We start from the raw sequence: 26093 nt of genomic DNA, 5'->3' as shown, positions 1-26093 counted from the left end.
ATGCGACTATGACCCATTCTTCCAATTCTCTTCTGCCTTGGAGCTCCCTTGGTCTTGCTGGCTGTTCTCCAAGCCTGTAATTACTTCCTTCTCATTTCTGCTCATCTAATTCCTTCTTCCCTCTTTGAAGGCTCAATTAAATTGCCATCACTTCCAATGGAGCCTTCCCTTGATCTCTATAGCTGAAACTATTCTTTCCCTCATCAGATTTTCCCACAGTCCTTTGGGTCTCTCCATTGCCATGTGACAACCTACCTAACATTATACTTATTGGCATGTGGGTTAGGTCCATCTCTCATAGAATATAAGCTCCTTAAGATCAGTAACTGTCATTTTTTATCTTTTTATTTCCCCAATACCTGGAGCAGAGTGGGTGCTTAATGAATATCTATGGAATTAAATGGGATTTTCAAGATGGTTTTTTTTTTTCTCCTTTCTAGTTGATCTTCAGACTGCAGAGTTTGTAACATATAAGCTAAATTTCTTGGGTCTCCCCCAGGTGGTTAGCAGATGTAAATAATCTCAGAAATGATTCAGAGGAACAGCTTTTGCAAAGGGCATAAGAATCCTTTATATATGTGTGTATCCATATATTGGGGCAGCTAGGTGGTGCAGTGGATAGAACACCAGGCCTGGAGTCAGGAAGACTCCTTTTCCTGAGTTCACATCTGGTCTCAGACATTTAACTAGCTGTATGACCCTAGTCAAGTCACTTAATACTGTTTGCTTCAGTTTTCTCATCTGTAAAATGAGCTGGAGAAGGAAATGGCAAAGCATTCTAGCATCTTTACCAAGAAAACCCCAAACAGGGTCACAAAGAGTTGGACACGACTAAACAACAATACATGTGCACTCACACTCTTAATTTATCTGTTTTATGAGTGTATTCATTCGTTCACTCATTTATTTATTTATTGGCTCTCAACACATAGAATCCTAGCTACTTCAATCACCACCACCACCCCACTCCCCATTTTACAGATTAAAAGTTTTGAAGCCAATGAGGTTAAGAGACTTGCTCCACATCACGCAACTGGTTAAGCAGGCTAAAACTCAAGTTGACCTAGGATCAAAACCAGGTCCTTTGATTCCAAATCCAGGCAGTGCTCTTTTCTTTCCTTTCCTCAAGATCCATTCTGGTTTAAAGGGAGAAAAAAAAACTCGAAAGGTTTGGGGAAACCCAGGAGAAGAAACTAAATATCTAGAAGAATCAGAGAAGGCCTGCATTGTAAAGGATCTTAGAAGTAGTTAAACTTTGTTTTACAGATGAGGAAAAAGGAAATGAGTAGCACAACCAGGATTGATGCTGTGTCCTGGTCTGCTGACTCTCAGGCCAGTGAGGTCTTAGCTTCATCATGCTGCCTCCCACCTCCCTGGATGTCAGGTTACCCAGCAGGTGGTACACAGAGGACAGGAAAGGAGAAGTCGCCTCTGAACATGGTATGCCCCTGTGGGGCTGTGGCTTTTAACTGTTACCGCAGTTCATAACAGGAAGGTGTACTCACACAAGCACCTAAGGGTGAAATAGTTCAGTTGTCCGCACAGGGGTTTAGGAAGATTCTTTTCTTCATCAGATCCAGAGGCTGTTGGCCCTTCATATGGCTGGTCCCAAAGGGATAGGGGTTCAGGACTGCCAAGGTATCAATGTACCCTGCACCTGCTTTGGCTTGGCCTCAGCCTGCTAGATTCTGCTCTCATGGGGATGACTGGATTTTTTTTCTTTTTTTCTCTTCTTTTGTCTTTTCTTTTTCTCTCTCTCATTCCTTCCTTTGTTCCTTCCCCCCTTTTTCTTTTTTCCCTTCCTTCCTTTTCTTATTTTCTTCCCTCCCCTTCCTTCCTTTTTTCTTTCTTCTTTCCTTTCTCCTTTCTTTTTCTTTCTTTCTTGCTTCTTTCCTTCCTTCCTTTCTTTCTTTCTTTCCTCTCTTTTTCTTCCCTCCTCTTCCTTCCCCTTTCTTTTTTCTTTCTTCTTCTTCCTTCCTTCCTCTCTCCTTTCTTCCTTCCTTCCTAGCTTTCTTTTCCCTCCTTACTTTCTCTTTTTTCTTCATTCCTTACTTTTTCCCCCCTCCTTTTCTCTCTCTCTTCTTTCTTTCTTCTTTCCTTCCCTTTTTTCTTCCATTATTTATTAGAACTAACCCAAGCATGAAAAGAGAGATTAAAAATATGATAGTCAAAGGGGAGAGAATGAGGCCTACACCGAATGCATGACTGGATTTTTCAACCAGCCTTTGACACATTGCAGTGTGTTAGTCAAAAAGGAAGACAGGACCCAGGTTCCAGTCCTAGTTCTGGTATTTACTAGGTGCTTGCTCTTGGGCAAGTCGCAATCTCCCAGGTCCCCAGTTTGCTCATCTATAAAATAAGAGGGGTGAGTTTGACTAGGGGTTCTTAACCTGGGTTATATAAGCTTAAAAAAATTTTATAACCATTTTTCAATATAATTAGTTTCCTTTTTAATTCTATATATGTTATTTTCCTGGAGGGTAGGGATGGAGAGGGGGTTCTTAACCTTGGGTATGCGAACTTTAAAAAAAAATTGATAACCATATTTCAATATAATTGCTTTCCTTTGTAATTCTGTTTCTTAATTTATGCATTTTAAAACAGACTGCCAAAGAGGTTAAATATACAAAAAAGCTTAAGAACCTCTGGACTAAATGGTCTCTGAGTTTTCTCCCAGCTCATGAGACAAAGGAGAGATCATGGCTCCCCAATTTCATATTGTGACCATTTAGTTGTACCTTATGATTTAATCAGTATTTACAATCATTCACTTCATTTCCTCTCTCCAACATCAAACACATTGATATGCAGGAATGAAACTCCTTTTCTGAAGAATTCCTTTCCACCTCATTTCAGATCATCTAAGCCCTGCACCCTGCCAACAAGATCTTACCCAGGACATAGAATTTTGTATTTGGGCCTCATTTGATTAGTATGGCTCTCTAAACACCTATGTCCCGAAACAATTTTTTCCCTTCTCTGAAAAAAATGGTTTATTTGTCAAGATCTCATTTCTTTTATTTAAAAAATATATATATATACATATATATTTAAAGGAAGAAAAGCAAAAGTCATAACAAACATAGAAAGTCAATAAAAAAAACCTGCATTGATCATGACCAAAAAAATATGTTGCATTCTGTGCCCTGAGTCTATCACCTCTCTGTCTGGAGGCGGGTATCATATTTTATAATGAAGCTTCTGGAATCATCATTGGTCATTATATGTTGATCAGAGCTCTTAAGTTTATAAGTTGTCTTAAAAATATTGTTACTGTAAAAACCGCCCTCCTGGTTCTGCTTACTTCACTCTGGATCGGTTCATACAAGTCTTCTCAGCTTTTCAGAATTTTATTTCTTTTGGACCAAACCTAATATCTATACAGCTTTAGGAATTGTGTCTTATTTGAAAGGCAGCCGCACATGATGTCAGAAGGTCGGGATTTAGAGTCTAACTCTAATATTCCTAGCTATGTGTCCATGAATAACCCACTTAACTTCTCTGGTTCTCAACTTCCTCCCAGGTCTGATAGGGAATGTGTGACCTTGGAGCAGGGGTGGGGAGCCTGCAGCCTCAAGGCCACATGTGGCCCACTAGGTCCTCAGGTGTGACCCTTTGACTGAATCCAAACTTCACAGGACAAATCCTCTTCATAAAAGGATTTGTTCTGTAAAACTTGAACTCGATAAAAAGGTCACACCGAAGGACCTAGAGGGCCACGTGTGAACTTGAGGCCACAGGTTCCCCACTCTTGCGTTGGAGGATTGACTTTACCTCTCTGTGCCTCAGTTTCCCTATCCATATAATGGACCAAAAAGAACAATAGATTTGTAGTCAGAAGACCAGAGTTCACATCTCAACAGTGACAATTAATCGCCGGGCCACAGTTTCTTTATCTGTAAAATGGTGAGGGAGGTACTCATGTTAGCTGCCTTACAGAACTGATGTAAACAAAAGCACTTTCTAATCCTTTAAGCACTGGGCAAGTGGGAGTTATTACTATTGTCTGTAAAATGAGGGGGATTGAATGAGATGATCTCTAAGGTCTCTTCTAAGTCATGGGATCCTGTGATTTTAACAGAGGTTCCCTAAACTTCTATTTCTAAAGTTCAATGTTCTAGGGCAGAGGTTCTTAACCTGGGGTCCGTGAACTTTTTTTTAATATTTTGATGGTTTCTATGTAATAGGTTTCCTTTTCAATCCTATGTATGCATATTTATGCATTTTAAAACATTATTCTTAGAAGGGGTCCATAGACTTCATCAGACTACCAAAGGGATGAAAACTAAGAATGAAGATGAAATGAAAACTAAGAACCTCTGACCTAAGATATGTATTCAGAAAGGAAGTGTCTGTGTAGGTCTCTGGTTCTCATTCAACATTTGTTATAAAGTCATTTCTCTTGGTCGCTTAGCAGGAGCCATCGCCATAGGAGTTTCCCGTGGAAGAGCCACTAATTACAGGAATTGATTGCAAGGCAATTTTCCTTTCCTCAGCTTAGCTACAGTGTATTGACTGGAGGTGGGGATGGGGAGGAATTTCTGGCAACAACTGAAGTTTCCAAACATTCTAACCTCTTCCCTCACTCCGTGACCAGAACAGAACTGAGACGCCACAACCATGACGACACACGTCACCCTGGAAGATGCCCTGTCCAATGTGGACCTCTTGGAGGAGCTGCCTCTCCCCGACCAGCAGCCATGCATCGAACCTCCACCATCTTCTATCATGTACCAAGTAAGTGCTTCCAGGATCAGGCCCAGAGCTGCAAGGCTCAAGCATCCCCTGACAAGATCGATTCACAACCAGATGGGAGGTTGAAGGGTAATTTGGAGACCTAGGCCAGCATCAGGGAGGTAAAAAATAATGAGTTAGGAGGTCCAGTTCCAGGTGCAGGTTAGGAAAGTGGCTGTGGAGGGTAAGGTCAAGCCAAGCCCTTATCTTCTCTTGTCAAAATTAAGAAATTATGCCTTCACAATAATGTATACAGCTTGCCTTGGTGCAAAATAAACCCTTGTGGACTGTGGAGAGGAGAATTTTCTGACCTGAAAGATAACGTGCATTTATAAAAAGTTGTGTTAGAAAGTGTACCTTGTTATACCACCCTGCATATGGTGCCCTAGGCAGCTGTCCACCTCTTATACCCTTAGACTTGACTCTTCTGAAGGAATAGACTGAAGTGTATATGTGAGGGCCTTTTCCCCTCCCCTGGTCTACTGTGACCCCAACTAACTTACTAACTGCTCCAGTTGCTGAACCAATCTCAGCTTTAGCAGCACTGACCTCATGAATTAAATATTGCAATTTAAAAACCCCTGGAGCTTAAATGGGTAATTACATTTCCTTCATGTATGTGAAAGGCTCTTGGCTCCCTAAAGCAGATAATATCTTGGGGAGCCTGGGTCATGGTTGTTTGTTTTAACTTAAGTTCAAAGAGAATGTTTGTAATAAATATTGATTGGCTTACCCAAGGAAGCAAATGCAGCTGGGGGAGCTTCCTGATGCAGATCCAATTAGCCTTGCAAATAGCCAGTGACCCAGTCACTCTGGGCGAGTTAAGCTTTCCACCATGTTGGTTCATTTATCTTTCTACCTATGTACCTCCTGGTGGGCTGATAAATAATTCCAGGGGCTAGTGGATTGTCAGTACTATACTTCCTTCCAACATTTCAATACTTCAGAATCTGATCAATCAATAAGCATTTAGTAAGGACTTACTCTGTGTCAGGCACTGGGATAAGTGCGGGCATATAAAGACAAACAATCCCTGCCCTCAAAAATCTTACGTTCTAGTAGGTGAGACACCACATGCACATATAAGTACATGTAGAATATATGCAAAATACCCATCACCTAGAATCACCTCCATGTCATGCCATGTCATGCCCTGACCTCCTTATTGGAAGGGGGATTTTAGAAGACTTTTTTTGTCCAAAGTCCTAGTCAGTTATAGTAGGCATGAAATTAACCACCTGTTGATATAACACTTATTGGAGCTAAGTAGCTCAGTAGAGAAAAGTACTAGCTGTTTTAACTTGGGCAAGTCACTTAACCTCTCAGCTTTAGTTTTCTCATCTGTAAAATGGGGATAATAACAGCACCTACCTCTCAAGGTTGTTGTGAGGATAACATGAAAAAACATGTGAAGTGCTTTGTAAACATCAAAGTGCTCCATAAATGCTAACTATTATAGTTGTTATGATACAGATTTGACTAGTGTACTCATCTTGACCCAACAGAATATAAGCTCCTTGAGGGCAAAGACTTTTTCTCTTTTGTCTTTGTACCTCTTGCACTTAGCACAATTCCTGGCACATGGTAGGTAATTAATAAATGCTTATGGGCTGATTGATTGATCCATCTCTTGATTGGTAGAAATGGGAAGGTCATGGAGGAATATTTTCCTATTTGAAAGCCCAAACATTTTTTTTTTTTTGTACCTGACTTTGGTTTTGGCAGGATACTTGTCTGGTTGGGGAGAATACCATCACTCCAAGTGCTGGAAGATTCTGCCTGGTTACCTAGCATTCCTACAGTTCCCTTGACCTGCTTTGTAAAACTCACACCACAGTGACCTATTCTGTTTTAACTAGGTATCTCAAACTTTTTATGATTTGTGGAAGCAATGAGATCCCCAGTTGCCAAACCCCACTCAACAGAAGACATTTAATGCCCTTGGAACTGTTCTCTTCCCTTTTGGCAATGACTTCTAAACTTTAGATTTCCACACGCCAACTTTGTTTTGTTTTGTTTGCTTTAAATAGTATTTTATTTTTTCCCCACAATTACATATAAAGAAAAATTTTAGCATTCATTTTTACAAGATTTTGGGTTCCAAATTTTTCTCCCTCCCTCCCTTTCCCTCTTCTGAAAATGGCAGGCAGTTTGATATAGTTTATACATATGCTGTCATGTAAAACATATTTCTGTATTCATCATGGTTGTGGAGGAAGAAACAGATCAAAAGAAAAAAATACAAGAAAGAATAAAGTAAGTGGAAAAAATATACTTCAATTTGCATTCAGAGTTCATCAGTTCTTTGTCTGGATGTGGGTAGCATCTTCCTTCCTGAGTCCTTTGTAAATTGTCTTGGATCATTGTGTAGCTGAGAAGAGCTGAGTCATACAGTGTTTTCCTAGTTCTGTTCATTTTCCTTTGCATCAGTTTGTGCAAATCTTTCCAGGGTTTTTTTTTCTGAAATGTGCCTGTTAATCATTTCTTATTCCATAGGCCAACTTTGACACAAACTTTGAGGACCGGAATGCCTTTGTGACAGGCATTGCAAGGTACATTGAGCAGGCCACAGTGCACTCCAGCATGGTGAGTCTCTGAAGACGTATCTGCATGTACACACACATATATACATATGTGTAGATCTTTGAAGCTGGAGAGAATATGGCATGCCATCTGACAGGGGGGAAGCGTGCAGTCATTCATTCCCCCAGTAATAGCCTCAGCTACAGTCAGTTGTCCCAATTCACATTCTCCCAGACCTCTGGCCTATCTAACATGTTAATATCATGCTCACTGACCCCTACTTCTTACTATTGTTCATGTTGCTTTCTCTCCTCTCTTCCTCTCTAAGTCTTCCCCATCCTTCAAGGCCCATCTCCAACCCAATCACTCTGAGAAACCTTCACCAACTGCCCATTTACAGTAATCTTTAGCCCTTTTGTTTAGTATTGCCACATTTTCTGATATTTTTCTTTCCCCAAATAAATCTAGTCTCCTCAAGCTATTCTGGGGCAAAGACTATTTCTATGGTGAGCAGTTTATTCACCACCAGGTGCAAAGTCTTGCACATAGTCAAGGCTTATTTCAATTTTTTGCTTGTTTTTAAAATAATTTTTATTGCTATGTTTTGTTTTACATCATCTGTATTTCCCAATATGTCCTTCCTCCCACCCCTCTCAGAGAGCCATCCCTTAGAGCTAAGAACAAAAAAGAAGGGGGAAAAAGTTGAGAAAAGCTAACCAATGTAGCAAAAAAGCCTGCCATTGTATATGACATTCTACACCCATAGTCTTCCACCTCTGCAAAGGAGCTGGGGAAGACTTCAACAGTTTTTAAAATCCATATTTTCATTGTTGTGGGGCTTCTCCATCACAGCCACAGACAACAGTCTTTCTGCATCTTAGTCTTCATGAGTTACTGTATCCTGAATAAATCATTGCTTGGTGATGAACCTTCAGTTCCCTTAGTCAGGCAGATTCTCAGATGACCTCTGCATGGGCTGGCTTTTTGTTTGTTTGTTTGTTTTTTGGTTTTTAACTCTTTTCTAGTTTAATGGCTTCTACTATAGCTGATGCTGTATGGGTAAGGCCTTTGAAATCCCAGCGCCAACTTCGAGCCCTGATGGGGCATTGGGGGTTGGCTTTAGGGGAGTATCCTAGAGGGCAAAAGCCAAAGTCTGTGGCCTAAAACTTTTTTTTTTTGCTTTTTTGGTGAGGCAATTGGGGTTAAGTGACTTGCCCAGGGTCACACAACTAGTAAGTGTAAGGTGTCTGAGGCCGAATTTGAACTCGGTCCTCCTGACTCCAGGGCCATTGCTCTATCCACTGTGCCATCTAGCTGCCCAGGCCTAAAACTTTTCAAGTGGAACTAAATACTATTTGCATGCATGGCACAAAGGTACCAGACCTTTCAAATGCCTTTCAGCTCGGTTTCCTCCCCAGTGTCCTTTGCCTTTACTCTTGGGTTTCAGTCAAACTGAGCACTCCAAGTTCTTGGGCCAGAGGCAGCTAGGTGTTACAGTGTTGACCATAGACCTTTACAACTGCGATGAATGGAAAGTTCAAGAGACATAGTTTCTGGGTAATTAATAATCAATTTTATTAGTTATGGCTAGCAGATAATTAATAAAATGGTGGTCATTTGGCTTTCTTTGTAAACCAAAGACCATCATGGAGGTCAATCAATACTTATTGCCCTTGGAAGATAGACAGATGACAGATAGAAATAAACTTTGATTGGTTAACAATTAATAAGGGAATGAATATTATAATGAGAATTGGGCTTATTATAATGAGGAGCTGGGGGACATGATTTTGATTGTGCTACTGCCCAGACCACCCCACCTCAGGCAATCTAGACCTGCCTGAGTAAAACACAAGGGGCTAGAATTCACCTAGATTAGATTCTCTTTGCAAGGTTTTCTAGTTGGGTAGGATCCCACTCAAGCATGTACCCTGAGGATTTGGGCTGTCTCTTCTATTAGCAGTGTCCTTCAAAGACTGTATAACCTACAGAGGTTTATTTCTCAATGAAGAAACAGAAAGGGAAAACCTTAATCATGGTTAATAATTGGTTATTAATATAAGAGAAATAATCATTTCTTTCTTTTACTACCTGTGTGACCCAGGATACATCATTTAACCTCTATCTGCCTCAATTTCCTGCACTGTAAAATGTACCTCACCAAGTTGTAGTGATCAAATGAGATAATATTATTAAAGTGCTTAACATAGCGCCTGGTATATAGTGGGCACTTAATGAATATTTATTCCCTTCCCCTTTCCCCAGAGAAGTATGTAAATTGTTTGACTTTTCTACAGGACCATGGATTTGTATTGTGCTTTGACATCACAGATTTCTTATTTACTTATTGTTATGGGGTGGAGGGCACCATGAACAAATGAAATGGATCAACAGTGAAATGGACTTCAATTTTATCAAAGTTTCCATCACGGCTGCTTGGAATGAGTAGAATGGACTAATGAAAGCTTGCTTTTCTATGTAATTTTTCTTCCCTTTGGGGACAGGGAAACAGGTATAGCAGCCAGAGCAAAGGGGAGGAGAAGGAGGAAGAACATATTGCATAAAATATAAATGTCAATCAGTTGAGCATTGTTTTATGAGGATGGGCCCTCAAAGTCATAACTGAAAATCTTTTCTGTAACTAATTCTGAAATACAAGTAACATCACCTACACTCTAAGAATATTGAACATATCTCAAAGAATTCTAGAATTTCAGCATTAGAAGGGATATTTAGGTCCCTTTGGCATAACCCTCTTACTTTATAGATGACAGACAGAAAAGTGGACAGCTAGATGGCATAATGGATCGAGTGCTAGGCATGAAGTTAGGAAGACTCCTCTTTCTGAATTCATATCTAACCTCAGACACTAGTCATGTGACACTGGGCAAGTCACTTAACCCTAGGTGCCTCAGTTTCTTCATCTTTAAAGTGAGCTGGAGAAGGAAATGGCAAACCACTTCAGTATCTTTGCCAAGAAAACCCCAAATGAGGTCACAGAGTTGGACACTACTAAAAAATGACTGAACACTCAGAAAAGTGAGGTGTCATGCTAATGACACACAGCCATTTACTAGAAGAATAAGGACTAAAACCTGGATCTTATCAACCTCAATCCAGAGCTCTTTCCATTCTAGCAGACTATCTCCGCCATTTCAATCAAAATTAAATAATCTTTTTTTCAGTTGTCTAGAAGACCATACTAGAGCACTCAATTAGGAAAACTGCTAGACCATAGATTTAAAGCTAGAGGGGACCTTAGACATTAGCTTGCCCAGCTCCCTCAATTTACAGAAAAGGAAACTTAGCCTCAGGAAGTGAAGCGGCTTGTGCAAGGTCACCGAGGTAGGAAATGGCAGAGCCAGGATTCAAACCCAGATCCTCTAGCTCCAAATCCAGCACCCATTTTACTGTGCCACATATTCAGTGCAAATTTCTGGGACTATATACATATATATATATATGGCATCTCGTGTATGCCCAGCCTGGGTGGGGAGGGAGGATATTTTTTAGTCCAGATCTGTGATTTCATGAGTGTAGGGAAATCCCAATGTGGACACTCCTTGCTTTGATACAAATTGTCAACTGGTCTATAACTTATTTACCTGAGGGCCTAAGAAGTTGTGACTTGCCCATGGTTACGCAGATAGTATGTATCAGAGGCAAGACCTGAACCCTAACTATTCCTGACTCTTAGACTGGTCCTCTACCCGATGTACCATGTTGTCCCTTGTGGGGATGTCAGGGAAGTATAAGATAAAAGACTTGTATTTGAATCCCAGTAGCTCTGCTTCTATGTGACCTTGGGCAAGTCAGTTAATTTTTCTAGACCTCAGTTAACTCATGTATAAAATGAGGGAGTTGGGGTAGATGATTTCTAAGATTCCTTTTAGTTCTCTAGCCTGCATCCATAAGGTTGTCTGCACACCTTACAAAGGAGACAAGACTACCATCTAATACAACTGGAGATGGCTACAGTATGTCCCATGACAAAGTGCCCCATTGAGAATAGCCAAGCACCCAGACTATGATCCAAATAATCGAAGGGCCTGGAGAGCCCTTAGGAACCTTCAGTGTCTGAAATCAGAATGTGTTGCCATTCAGAAGAAAATGAGTGTCCTCTCATCCACATATGCAGTGAAGCAAAACAATTAGCCCAAGCAGCTCTAGCTCTGAAGAAGCACCTCCTCCTTCTGTATACACATGGAAACCCCAGAGTCTCCTCCCAACACCCCCAGCCTAGACATGGCCAGTACCCACCCTGCTAGGGGAGTGAAGGGGTGGGTTAAGTGCTATTCAGTGGAAAAAAGCATCTCTCTCATTATGGCTTCCCTTTTCTGATGTGAACTCTGGGGGCAGATGGTAGAAGGATGCCTGCTGGCTGGGTCTTACTCTACCAGCTGCTCTTCTGTGGTCTTAGTGCAAAGCCTTTTTTTTTCTCCCCCCCCCTTTCCTTCCTTCTTTTCTTCCTTCTTTCCTTCTCTTCCCTTCCATTTTTCTTTCCTTCTTTTCTTTCTTTTTTTAAGCACTAGTTTGGGAACTGAACATTTGATTCTAGACAATATTTGCTCTAAAAGGTAGAGCTAATTAGAAAACAAAACCACCACCAACCCCTGCAATTAGCTACACTCGCCTACATTGATAGGTAGACAGTCAACAAGTATTTATTAAGCAATTATTCCAGGCACTGTGTTAAGTACTGAGAATACAAATACAAGCAAAATGAAGCCAGTTCTTGCTCTCAAAGATCTTACATTCTAATGGGGGAAGACAAAACGTAAAAGGGAGATGGAGGAGAGAAAAGTGTTCCTGCAGGGGCATGACATCAAAGTCTGTGAAGTCAGAAGCTGTCTTTAGCTGGTAAGGAGATGAGGGTTTCCTTGCTTGAACCTCTCCGCATATGGAGCTTCCCCTCTCCTGCTAGGAGGAACTCACCAATGGGAGAAGTGGGCCATTGTTTCAGGATGAGAAGGGCTAGGAGTAGATGGATGCTCCATGGTGAGGAGGCCCCAGGTGCTGAAGGAGGTTCTGTACTTAAGACATAGTACTGAAGTTTGGAAAGTCGGAAACAGAGATGGGAGGGGAATGAAGGTTGGTCCATTTGGGCTGCTCCCCAAAATGGAAGGCCTGGGAGGAACTCATCACTAGGAGAAGGGGACCCACATAAAGGATGGCAGCTCCAGGGTGAGGAGGCCCCACATACTGAGGAAGGTTCCAGAGTGAGATTGCAGCTGAGGCATGAGGTGGAAATCCAGAAAGTCAGAACCAGAGAAGGGAGGCAATAGATAGGTAAATTGGTAGAAAGAGGATCGGTAACACATCTGGTGAAATAAGTGCATTTTGTGGATTTTATTATTATTATTATTATTCACCAGACCTATGATTTCACTGGCATAGTTTTCTCCCAGCTTCCAGTGCAGAACAGCAAGTGTTCTGCAACTTAGAGTTTTAGAGAGTTGTCTGACACACTAAGAAGTTAGGTGACTTGGCCAAGATCACACAGTCAATGTGTCACAGAGGTTGGGCTTGACTCTTAAGCCAACTCTCTGTCCACTACAACATTCCACATCTCTTTTTTTATTATTACAAATCAAAAATAATCTATGTAATCTTACTATTTCAGATGCAAGTGTGGCCTGGCAGGATAGATAGATAGATAGATACATAGATACATAGACACGTAGATACATACATAGATAGATAGATGATAGGTAGGTAGGTGGATAGATGGATAGTTGGCTGGAAGGATGAATGGCCTAGATAGATAGATAAATAGGTAAGATAAGATAAAAAGAACATTAAAAAGCACTTATTTTGTGCCAGATATTGCACTAAGTGCTAGGGATACAGATACAAATAAGAAAAATAGCCTCTGACCTCAGAAAGCTTATATTCTACTAGGGGAAGATAACATATAGAGGGGGTATGAATTTGCCTGGGTGTGGAAAGGCAGGCACCCACCCAGAAGGCATGGCTTTGAGAAGGCTGGGAAGTGAGACGGAGGCCCAGATCCAAGCAAAATAAGTGAAAGATTACCTATCAGAGCCTAAGGGTGTTCTTGGGTAGAGTTCAAAGTTCTAGGAGGGAGGAGGTAGAAATGATGACCGAAGTGGAGATGGCCAGGAAGCCATGAAAGGATTCACTCACTGTAGTCTTATTTGTGTTGAATTTCAGTTGGATCATTTGTCTGGAAATTAGAATTTGTTGTGGAAGCAGTCGGGGTTCTGAACAGGGATTTGGGGGCTTCTTTTAGAGACTGAGGGAGCAGGAACTGTTTCTTACCATTGTCTGGAGTTCTAGGAACATAGATATTTATCTCTTTGTTGCAGAATGAAATGTTGGAAGAAGGGCATGAATATGCAGTCATGCTTTACACCTGGAGAAGCTGCTCACGGGCCATCCCCCAGGTAAGAAACTTCCTGGAATCTGGTCATCTTCTCCCTCTCCTCACCCTTCAGTGGTTGCTGCTGCCTGATGTGTTACACCAAGAAGTAGTCATATATAAGGACAGACTCTCTTCCTAGACAGGGGAGGAATTCATAGAGGTTTACAAAGAAGGTCACTGAATTTAGAGGCTGAAGGAACCTTAGAAATCAGCTCACCCAACCCTCTCATTTTACAGATGAGGAAAATGCATCTTAAAGAGAGGAAGGGATTTGACCAAGGTTACTGGGGCCAGGATTTGAACCCAGATTTTTTTACTCCAGATTCAGTGCTCTTTCCACTGTACATGTCCCTGGAGGAGACTATAGCATAAATTATTTGACTTTATAAAATTTCATTAGTGTAGGCCCTCTGCTTGAGGAAACCCCTGGCAGTGAAAATTGGCTCTGGTCCACACCCTTTGGCCTTAGCAAGTTGAGCAGGGACGTTAAAAGTTAAGTGATCTGCCCACAGTTACAGCCAGTGTGTGTCAGATGGGACCAGCCCAGGGAGTCCTAACTCTGAGGCCGGCTCCTTAGCCATGCCGCCATGCTATCTTGACATATCAAGTAAATGCCTATGATTCATAGAAAGCATGACAAATGGATTTTTTTTTTGATCCCTAACAAGGTCCCTTCCTAGTCTGCCCAACTCTACACATAGGACAGGGTTTTCCTCTGGTTTACTTGTGGCAGGCAGTGTGATGGAACAGAAGGAACACTATTTGGAGTCACAGCATTTGGGTTCTTATCATGACTTTACTGTTTATTGCTCATGTGACCTTCATCAAGTCAGTTCACATCTATCAGGGTCTCAGTTTTCTTATTGGGGAAATCGTGGGGTTGAACTTGACTGCTACTGTCCCGTTGCACTCTGACTCCTATGAGCTTAGGATGGGACAGTGGGGATCTATGATGTGCTAGAGCCAGCTCGAGCCAGTTCGAACCAGCTCTCAGGATCCAGTTGTTAACTTTTCAATGCACACATCTATATCTTGGAAACTGGCAAGCTCTCCAATTCAGGGCTTGATTTATTGTTTTGTTGATTGTCTAGACTGGAGAAAGTGACGGAGAAAATGTTAATAATGAAGAGCAAACTGATAAGTGTGTTGTGTGTGCATCCCCACACACTCACCCTCCGAGAGCTGGTTGTTAAACATTTACCAGCATTCCACTGCATTTTACCTTCTGTGCCCCACCCCCAGAAGGATGGATAGAGCATTCTTCCCTGCCCAGAATCTGTTCCCTGTCCGTCTATTTCCACTGGAAAAGGAGAAGAGGGGCATTGCGAGAGGTGGTAAGAATAGAAGAAAAAGGTGGGAGGGGAAGATGTGCACAAATCAGCATCAGGACAGAGAGATGAGGAGGAAAGTAAGGCGGGTGAAATTCTTGGATATGGCTATTTGCTTGTCTCTGCCGGTCTTCTGCTGGGTCCTTCCAGTCCCCAGCCAAGCCAGAGTCCTCTACCCCTATGTTATCACCAAAACACCCATCACTCCCTGGCCTCTTATCCCCTCACAGGTAAAATGTAATGAGCAGCCGAATCGTGTAGAGATCTATGAGAAGACGGTGGAGGTACTGGAGCCAGAGGTCACCAAACTGATGAAATTCATGTACTTTCAGGTAAGGGCACAGCCTGGAGGTGGAACAGGGTGCGAAGGGATCTTTGAAGAGTCCCTTCCTATTGCAAAGGTGAGGGTTTGTAGGTTCCTGCCGCTTCCCATATCCTAATTGCCTTGGAAGTGCCCACCGTTTATAGGCAGTGTGGCATAATGGGCAGAGTGCTGGACTGACTTGGAGTCAGGAGACCTGGGTTTGAATCCCACCTCAAACACTTCAGAGCTATATGACCATGCAATTCACTTGGCCTCTCTAAGGGTCAATATCCTCATCTGTAAAATGTTTTTGTGACCTGCCACATAAAGTTGTTGTGAGGAAAGCAGCTTGGTACAGTGGAAAGAGAACTGAATTTGGAGTCAGGGGATCTGGGTTCAAATCTTGGCTCTACCACTTACTGTCTGTGTGATCTTGCTTAATTTCTTCCAGGCTTCAATTTATTTATTTGTAAGATTATAAACACAGACACACACCTGTGTGTATAAGTGTGTGTATGTATACATACATACATACAGACAGACAGACAGACATATGTGTATATGATTAGATGGACTCTAGGTCTTTTCCAGCTCTAAATCTATGATCCTAAAGCACTTTGCAAGCCTTGAAATACGATTGGAATGTATGTTATCATCATATCCACTCATGCAGGAGGAGAAGTAATAACCAGAGAAGTCAAAACAATGTTCTGACAGCTACCCCCACATGGTGCAGGGTCACTTGGCTGCATTGAGGTTGAGCAATGGTGACTGTGCTTTTACGACCCTCTTATTATTACTGTTACTCAATGACCACTGTCTTTGGAGGGCCTCATCCTCCCCTTGACACCTGACCCAGGAAACAGGTCAGATGGGAATGAGAGACCTGCGCAGTCAGTTCCTTTCTTAAAGAATACGCAGCTTATCGAAAATCAGCAGAACAGACCTTAACACTCTGCCTGCAACTGTATAAAAAAGGGAGAAGAAAAGAGGAAGGAAGGAAGGAAGGAAGGAAGGAAGGAAGGAAGGAAGGAAGGAAGGAAGGAAGGAAGGAAGGAAGAAAGACAGGAGCAAGGCTGTTAAAACTTCCAGCAGGCCTGGAAAGGGACACAGAACAAAAGCATTGGAAAGGGGGTGGGAATTGGATGTTTGTTCATTCATTACGTCCTGCCTTGTTAAAGGCTCAGTTGTTAAAGGTAACATTTTGCTCCTTATTTTTTGAGTTTGCTTGGTTGAATGGACTAACTAAAAGAATGAATGAATGAATAAATAAATGAATGAATGAGAGAAGGGAATTAGCATCTATATAGTACTTACTATGTGCCAAACAGTATTCTTAGCACTTAAAAAAAAACATGATCTAATTTGATTTTCACAACACAACTTTGAGGTAGATCCTGTTATTACCCTCCGTCGCCTATTTCACGGTTAAGGAAACTGAAGCAAAAAGATGTTAAGTGATTTGCCTAGGGTCATACAGCTAGTGTTTGAGACTGGATTTTAACTCAGGGCTTCCTGACTCGGTGCCCAGCACTCTGTCTACTGTGCCACCAGCTGCCTCTGGATGAATGAATACAGCATTTATTAAATGCTTACTATATGCCAAACGGACAGTGTGTTAAAACAGTGAATTAAACAGGGAATTTGTTGTTCAGTCATTTCAGTAGTGTCCAACTCTTTGTGACCCCATTTGGTGTTTTCTTGGCAGAAATACTGGGATGGTTTACCATTTTCTTCTCTAGCTTATTTTACAGATGAGGAAACTAAGGCAGACAGGGTTAAGTGACTTGATCAGGGTCATACAGTTAGTAAGTGTCTGAGGCCAAATTTGAACTCATGAAGATGAGTCTTCCTGACTCCAGGCCCTGCACTCTACTCATTGTGCCACCTAGCTGCCCCCAAAACTAGGAATACATGTGTAAAAGTGAGGTATCCCTGCCCTCAAGGAGCTTACCTTCAGATGGTGGGAGATTATACATTTAGGGAGTGGTATCTAGGGAAGGTTGTTTTCTTCGGGGGAGTCACTGGGATGGGGAGTTGCTTCATAGGACAGCCAATTGGCATGTCTTTGTCAGATGCAATGATTATATTGATCTGATTGCTCTGCCCATAGCTTTTTGTTGACAGCTACTAAAATGTATAATTTTATATTTTAAAAAACTTTAGAGCTTAAAGAGGTTGCAGAGGACTAACTCAACTCCCCCTTTGACAGATGATGAAACTCAGGTTGAGAAAGAGGAAGTGACTTGTATAATGTCACAGAAAAAATAGTCCATCACAAAGCTGAAAGAATCATTGGAGGGAACTAACAGTAATAATTAAGCTTTCATTTACAAGGTATATATCTTCACTCTTTTGACCCTCATGAAAACCCTGTGAGATAGAGGCTATTATTATTCCCATTTTACATATGAAGAAACTGAGGCACAGAAAGGGTGAGTGACTTTCCTGGGGTCATACAATTAATGAGTGTCTGAGGTAGGATTTGAACTAAAATCTTCCTAATTTCAAGTCCTACAATCTACCCATTATGCCACCTAGATACCTGTGAAGTATGTAGCACAGATATTATCCCCACTTTACAGATGAGTCCATGGAATTTCAGAGAGATTATCTTGTCTGAGGTCAAAACTTCATCACATATTAAGCCTGGAATAGACCATAAAGATCATTACCTATTCTCATGCCCTCATTTTACTGATAGGGAAACTGAGACTCAAGAAGGGGGAGTGACCTGCCCTGAATACCATGGCTAGTCTGTAGCAGAGCTGGGAGTGGAAACCGTGTCTCCTGGCTTCCAGACCAGTGTTTTTACTACTATGATACATTATCTAATTATTACACTATCCTCTCATCAAGAAAAGATTACAGGGTCTTCCATAGGAGAAGGTGACTGATTTAAAAAACAAAACCAAACAAAAAGACCTCACACAAAACACCCTTATAAACTCTATGGTCGCTTTGTTAAATTATATTTCCACATTAGCCATACTGAAACATAAATACATGTACTTGTACACACATATATGCATGTATATATCATTGTATCATATGTAGCCAAATATATATGTTATATGTAGGTGTTGTATATATAATTTTATATATGTTCATACACATACACACGTGCATCATTTTTATATTTACATATATGCACATACATGTACTGTGTGTATATATGTATAAATCTTTGTGTGTGACACACACGTATAACATGCACGTGTATATATATGTTTATGTATGTATATATAATTTTATTATATGTGTATATATATATATGTGTGTGTGTGTGTGTGTGTGTAATAAAACGATCACAGCTATTTTACAGACTGCTTTCTTGGTCTAGTGCTTTAAAGCCTACCTTTAACTCAAGGCAGTTGGACCAAAGTGGGAGTCATTTCACATACCTTAGAGACACAGGGAGACATGACAGTGTGCTGGACTGGTAGTCAAGAAAATCTGGATTCAAATCTCTCCTCTAACACTTACTAGCTTTATGGCTGTGGACAAGTCACTTAACTATGCTGAGCCTCAGTTTTCTCATCTGTAAAATGACATAATAATACCATTAATCCTTATCTCACTGGGGTGCTGTGAGGCTCAAATCTACACAAAGCACCTTGTGAACTTTAAGCCGCTATATAAATATCTGTTACTCTTATATCCCTAACTTTCTCCATTACACTGAACTAAAGATCTTGCTTTAGTCAACTAGTGACTGAGTGACTGAGAAGCCACAGAGAATGGTCTCTGCCCTCACAGAGTTTACAGGTTAGAGGAAGTGAAACTGACAAACATGCAACAAACACGCAGTGGAAAGAGCCATAGTTTGGAGTCAGATGACCTCGGCCTCTGCTGCATAATACCTACTTGGGCAAGTCACTTAACTTTTCTAGGCCTCAGTTTCCTTATCTGTAAAATGAGGGACGTGGACTAGATGATGTCTAAGGTCCCTTCCAATTTCATATCTGTGATCCTGTAACTTTAGAACATTAGGAGCTCAGAGAAGACAGAATCATCATGTCCTAGAGTTGCCAGGGAAGGGGGAACTGGGCCTCAAGGATAGGTAGGAGAGGCAAAGAGAGGGAGGGAATGGAAAGTTTAAACAGGGAAGTTCTGAAAGACACTAAGTAGCAAAGTAAACAGTGACCTGCATAGGAAAAGGGAGCTTTCTTACTCAGAGTTCTCTATATTAATGGAATCACAGATCCAGTCCAAAATAAAGATAACAACAACAATTCACATTCATTTGTGCTTTAAGGCTTGCAAAGCACTTTACATATATTATCTATCTCATTTGATTCTCACAACAAGCTTATTATTCTCATACGACATATTAGGAAACTGAGGCATACTTATGAGAGACAGGATTTGAACCAGCATCTTCCTTACTCTCAAGTCAAGTATTTGAGACAGGATTCAGTAAAGGACTTAAAGTCAAGAAGACCCAGGTTCAATCCTACTTCAGACCTTTACTAGCTGTATGACCCTCGTTAAGTCACTTAAGTTTTCTGTGCCTCAGTTTCCTCATCTGTCAAATAATGGATTGGGCTAGATGGCCTCTAAGGTCACTTCTGGCTCTACAGCTATAAGCCTATTTTCCTATCCAATACTCTGTCTCCTAAGACATTCTTCTCCCTACAAACAAAATTTGCCTATGGAACCAGCATGGACTTGAGATGTGAGGTGAGGACAAGGAAAGGAATAACCTGATTGGAGTAGAGGGTTAGTGCTAGAGAAGACTGGAAAATAGTGTTGTCAGTAAGTCCTTGCTAAATGAATGAGTCTCTTGCCTTAAGTAGCATAGGGGCACATGGGCTCTACCCTGCCTTAGAATCAGGTTTGGGCCTGGGAAGTCTTTCTAGGAACACCTGTCAGGGAGGGCAGCTGGTCTTCCAGGCCACCTTTGTTCTTCAGTACACTCCAGCCTTCCTGCATTGCTTTCTAGCGCAAGGCCATTGAGCGGTTCTGCAGTGAGGTGAAGAGACTGTGCCACACAGAGCGGAGGAAGGACTTTGTCTCTGAGGCCTACCTCCTGACCCTGGGCAAGTTCATCAACATGTTCGCCGTCCTCGATGAGCTGAAGAACATGAAGTGCAGCGTTAAGAATGACCACTCTGCCTACAAGAGGTCAGGGGAGCCCCTTCCCGAAGCCTCGCTCTCCTTCATTACAGCTGGGGAGAGGGATGTAGCTGAAACCTTCTAATGGGCCCCCTGGTCTGAGTTTTGGGTGGCACTCGGGATGAGGGCCTAGCCTCTCAGAGATTTGCAGAACAGGTCTTTAGATGCAATCTGAAGTTTGGGGGAGATGGGGCAGGAGAGGCCACAGCTGGGCCCTTGAAGGAGTTGCTTTGCACGTAAAAATAGAACCCACAATGCTTCTTCTGCTTGAAGAAACCCGAGACCTTTCATTTCAACATAAATACAGAGGGTGAAAAACTTCAGCATCAGCTCAGATCCAAAGTGCTAGGACTTTCCTGGGGAATTTTCTGAGGGGATTTTTCTGCATTTCAGAGCAGCCCAGTTCCTGAGGAAGATGGCTGATCCCCAGTCTATCCAGGAGTCTCAGAACCTTTCCATGTTCCTGGCAAACCATAACAGGATCACACAGGTGACAATCACAGCCTCCCCCACCCCTCCCTTCTTCCCCCTTTTTCCCTCCACTTTCCTCCCTCCCTACTATGTTAGTGTTCTCAGAAATGCTAACTCTAGGTCAGCAAGGGAAGGTATGCCGTGAATGGAATGCTTTGTAGTCACTGACCAGCCTACTCCCTGTGTCACAGGGACCATCTCTTCCCCAGTCTAATTTTCTATAATAGTCTTAAGCTACCAAAGAAACCAAAGAACCAGTGGGAAAACCCATCCCACTATGATTTCAGCCTTCCTTTTTCTACCCAAAGTCAGATTTTGGTATCCTCTTCTAACTAGTCTCTAGCTTTCAGGTGCATGACAGATAATTTAGGCCTTCTGTATAACATTTTAAAGGCTATAAAAGGCTTTACATTCATTATCTTATTGGATCCTCAAAACAATCCCGTGAAATAGGTGCTATTATTATTCCCGTTTTATAGATTAGAAAACTGAGGCAGTGTAACCTAGCTAGTATGTGCCTGAGGCAGGATTTAAACTTGGGCCTTCCAGAGCACAGCCACTCCCAGCTGTCACTCAACGCAAGCTGACTTTAATGACATGTTATGGGACAGAACAGTGGACCTCATATTCAAGACTGAGAATAGCTATTCCTCTGTGGAAAGCTGTCATGCACAAATCCCTTTCACCAGGACTGGGTTTTCACTGTCCATCTTGCCTTCAGTTGGTTGGATAATATTGCTTGGAGTTGAGAAGAGAAATAATTTCTTTCCTAAAGAGTTAGTTTTTTCATTGTGTCATCCAGACACTGCCATTGGATATCACTAATAATGCCAGTTGATGGAAATTCCTTACAAACGCCATCTGTCCATTTGTCCTTTGGACATTTAAAAGGATGGTTCTGGAAACCTCAATGAGATTCAATGATTTCCTTCTGGCCAGTATTTGTATTATCATCATGGTGGAGCAAATCTGCTCATAGCTCTCTGGATTCTCAGATGACTCACCTCCTAGTGGGTGCTTTCCACCATCGCACTACAGAGGGTCATTCAGTGGTAGATGAGTCTGCACACAGAGACAGAAGGTCCTGAGGGCAAAGGTTTTGTGTGTGTATCTGACACTGTGGATGCTTTCTTCAGTGTCTCCATCAGCAATTGGAGGTGATCCCAGGCTATGAGGAGCTGCTGGCTGACATTGTCAACATCTGTGTGGATTACTATGAGAATAAGATGTATCTGACCCCCAGTGAGAAACATATGCTCCTTAAGGTAAAAGATTTATTGATCATATCATCTTGTCTTGTGTTTTTCCCATTCCTAACCTCTCCATTTTTTAAATGCTTTATTAAATGCTTTTTTATACCATTGTCTCTTCCCAATAACCCCATAGAATACTAAAGAAAAAAATTGTTAACCAAAAAAAAAAGCACAGATATACAGAGAATATGATTTAATAGCATAAGCACCTATAGTACATCTTTCCTCTGAGAGAAGGGGATTGTATTTCATTATCAATTCTTTGAAACCAAGATTAATCCTTGCATATAATCTAAATTTTGCAGTGTTTAGAATTCTGCCCTCTCTGGGATTCAGATTAACCATGGTAATCCAGATTCTCCTGTCTTTTAGTCTTATTTTCATTTTAATTATTGCAATCATTATGTATATTGTTCTCCTGGTTCTATTTTCTTTGCCTTACATTAATTTGCATAAGTCTTCCCATGTTTCTCCAACCACCTCATATTTATTGCGTCTTATTCTCATTTCCAATTTGACTTCATTGTTCTTTCTTTCTCAAGGTAGAATGGCATGGTGAATAAAAGGGTGGGTGAGGAAGACCTAGGGTCATGTCCTACTTCTAATGCATCCTGGCTGTGTGACTTCTGCCATGTCCTTTAACCTCTCAGTGCCCAGGGAGCCTCTCTAAGATGAAGGTGCCGAGAAGGCCCCTACCTGCATTGGTAGATAGAGTCTCCTCAAGGAGTTCTGGGCCAAGCCCCACCACCACTCCCCAAACTAAACAAACTCTCTCATCTCCATTTTGACTCATTTCTTCTTTCTCAAAATTTCCCTTCACCTGAATTTTCACGGTTGTTTAAACTCCCACTCCAGTTATCTTTGAGCTCCCTCTTTTTCCCAATGACTCTCTTCAGGAATCTTAGCCACACCAACATTCCCCCATGATGCCCTGCTTCCTCATTTCCTTTGCAGTCTCTTTAGAAGAGACCCTGCTCATTTCTTCTATCTCAGTTTTCTCCATCAAGTTTTCCACAGCTGAGTTTGATTTTATGGGTCACTTCCCCAAATGGAGAGGCCTGCCCAGGACAGTGAGGCCTCCTACCTGGGACAACAGGGTCATCCTGCTCTTAGAGCATTTCTAGGGCTCTGCTGTTTCAAATAGCCAGACAGAATTCTTAACTCATATGCTCAAGTAACCATAGACTTTGCTTTCAAATTATTACTCATTTTCTTACCAATATCATTCTTTTACCTTCTTTTTCCCCCATTGCCTTAAATTCTTCTTTTTAAGCCATCTTTGTCATCTTCCCCCTTTAAATCAATCATATGGGGCAATTAGGTAGCACAGTGGACAGAGTGAGTGCCAAGACTGGAGTCAGGAAGACCCGACTTCAGATCTGGCCTCAGACACTTAACAAGCTTCGTGACCCTGGGCAAGTCACTTAACCTGTTTGTCTCAGTTTCCTCATCTGCAAAATAGGGGTGATATCACCTACTTCCTAGGGTTGTTGTGAGGATCACATGAGATAATAATTGTAAAGTGCTTAACCTAGTGCCTGGAACATAGCAAGTGTTATATAAATATCAGTAATTATTATCATTTCAGGTGCAATGATTTAAAAAAAAAATCTGTCCCACTGTCTCCATGTTAGTGTATTATATTGTACCACCACCAGGTGGAGCTACCTTACCAATTAACTGAACAGAAAGATGGATGTATTGAGACAAACTTTTTCCTTAGATTTTCAGTGGAAATTTATGTGCTCTTAGCTACCAAGGGAAATTTTTGCCTGTGGGGGGCTTGTGTGCTTTTTTATTTCTATCCATTTTCTCTCCTTTTATTTCATAAAGGTTATTCCCTATAGGTAGTGTCTTATGAAGAGCCTTAGGGTATAATATGGGAAACAAAACCAATCCAGTATCCAAGAGATTATTAGAAAAATTATTTCTGACCAAGGATGCCCTGTGAGAGTTGTAAAAAGACCTTCTTTGAAATCTAACAATGTTGGGAGTGGCCCATTGCAACATCTTAGAGCATATCAGAGTTTGAAGAGAAAGTCCCCTTTTTGTCTCCAAATCTGTGATCCCATGAACCTGAGAGGTCATCTAGTTCACCCTCTACCTGAGAACAAATCTTCTTTGCAATCTCTGCAACAAATAATCAACCAGCCTTTACTTGAAGATTCTCATAAAAAGAAATTCACTGCCTTGTAAAGCTACCCATTCCATGGTTGATTAGCTCTGTTAGAAAGTTTTACATTATGTAGAATAGAAATCTGTCTTCACTAAACTTCAAATCTTTCATTGGTTCTGGTTCTTCTCTCTCAGATGAGACTAATTCCACTTCCAAAAGACAGACCATCAAATGCAGAGTGTCTGAAAAAATCTTGGTACAGTTTCTGCACCAAGACTTTTGGGACACCCTGTATTGAAAGACACCAATTACATTCTCTCCTAGCTTTCTTCTCTAGGCTAAACATACCCATATCTTTCAACTGATCATCTAACAGTGTCTTACACATTCAGTGTCCCTTTAGGGAGAAACTGAGGCCTTTTTTTAAAAGTGAAATTAGAACTCAACCTTTTGCCTCTTTTCCTTATTTGAAGCTGAAATGAGTAATGTGCTTTTTAAAATGTATTCTTTCGAGAGAATGGCTTTCAAGGGGATCCGACCATGGAATGCCTTGGGCCAAGCTTCTCAGGCTTTCTCCCCTCTTCTTCTAGGTCATGGGCTTTGGCCTCTACTTGATGGATGGAAACGTCAGTAACATTTACAAACTGGATGCCAAGAAGAGAATCAACCTCAGCAAAATAGATAAGTTCTTTAAGGTCAGTGTCTACAGTTGGGGTCCGGTCAGATGGCTGTGAGGAAACTGAAGTGTAGGCTCTCTGCTGCAGGAGGTGCCACTCATTAGAGAGCCAAGGGGGTTTCCTTGTGAGTGTCTGAAGTGCTACCTATCCCCAAACAGAAGTGTCCAAAAGAACCAAGACATAAATGAGAGCACAACCATGTGCACGCATAGGGAGAGCTGCAGAAACACAATGGGATGGAACTTGGGTTTGGGCTTTTGGGTACTGGAAGATACAACGTAGAAGCTTTCAAGCCGTAGTCTGTGATTCTGTCTCATGAGGAAGGCAGTGGTTGATCTGTTTCTGAATCACCACATCCCCTCTCTGTCATCCAGAAAAAGTCATTGAAGGAGGCATCTCCTAGTCTCCTTTTCTGCTTAAACAAGGTTCCCATTCAATCCTACATTCAGTCATATAGTAAATACCTACTGCATACAGAAAACATACTAGGCACTGACAGTTTATATTTGTATTATATTTAACAATTTATAAATATTTTGTACGTATTTTTTTTATTTGGACCCAACAACTCTGGGAGATATGTAGGGCAGTTATTGTTATCCCCATTTTATAGGTGAGGAAGGAGACTCAGGAAGGAGACATGATTGGCCCAATGACATAACTTGTCATTGGGAGAGCAGGGACTAGAACCCAGACTTTCTGGGTCCAAGTTTAGGGCTTTTTGCATTATATCATGGGAAGAACCAAACCAAGATTACACACTGTATGAGGATCATGGGATCAAAAAGTGCTTAAAGCACCTTGATGGATTGGATGATCTTATCCAGTCCCATGTCTCCAGGCAGAACTGTTCTCATGGTCAAACCAGACTCTCATTTTTAAGGATCCCTAAGGGAAGAGAACACTCCTCCAGGCATCTCTTCCAGTGCTTTATTGATTTGAATGTTGAGTCCCAATATCTTACTTTTTAGTTAAAATTCCTTTATGTTCTCATGAAAAAAAAATTCTGTAGCTTTATAATTTCATCCCAATTGCATTCCTTCCAGTCTCTAACTTCCTTCTGTTAGTGAAATGAAATAGCAACAACTTGTTCTTGAAGATAATGGAAATCCTCTTGAATCTTTCTGCTGATTTGAAGAAGGTACTAGAGGAAATAGCATTGGCCTGGCAGTCAGGCTTGGGCT

General features: G+C 41.4%; 1 protein-coding gene across 1 annotated transcript in view; it reads left to right on the top strand.

Moving 5' to 3' along the window:
* CYFIP2 (cytoplasmic FMR1 interacting protein 2) overlaps nt 1–26093 on the top strand; it is a 137483-nt gene that overhangs the window by 21096 nt on the left and 90294 nt on the right. The window contains exons 2-9 of the mRNA XM_027841713.1: nt 4598–4737; nt 7231–7320; nt 13587–13664; nt 15201–15302; nt 20220–20401; nt 20786–20882; nt 22000–22128; nt 24823–24927. Coding sequence (XP_027697514.1) covers nt 4621–4737; nt 7231–7320; nt 13587–13664; nt 15201–15302; nt 20220–20401; nt 20786–20882; nt 22000–22128; nt 24823–24927 — 900 coding nt within the window. The 5' untranslated portion in view covers nt 4598–4620. The remainder of the gene's footprint in view (nt 1–4597; nt 4738–7230; nt 7321–13586; nt 13665–15200; nt 15303–20219; nt 20402–20785; nt 20883–21999; nt 22129–24822; nt 24928–26093) is intronic.

This window comes from Vombatus ursinus, unplaced genomic scaffold (assembly GCF_900497805.2).
Source record: "Vombatus ursinus unplaced genomic scaffold, bare-nosed wombat genome assembly UNPS02014863.1, whole genome shotgun sequence".
NCBI classification, from domain to species: Eukaryota; Metazoa; Chordata; class Mammalia; order Diprotodontia; family Vombatidae; genus Vombatus; species Vombatus ursinus.
This window is presented reverse-complemented; position numbering and strand designations above follow the sequence as displayed.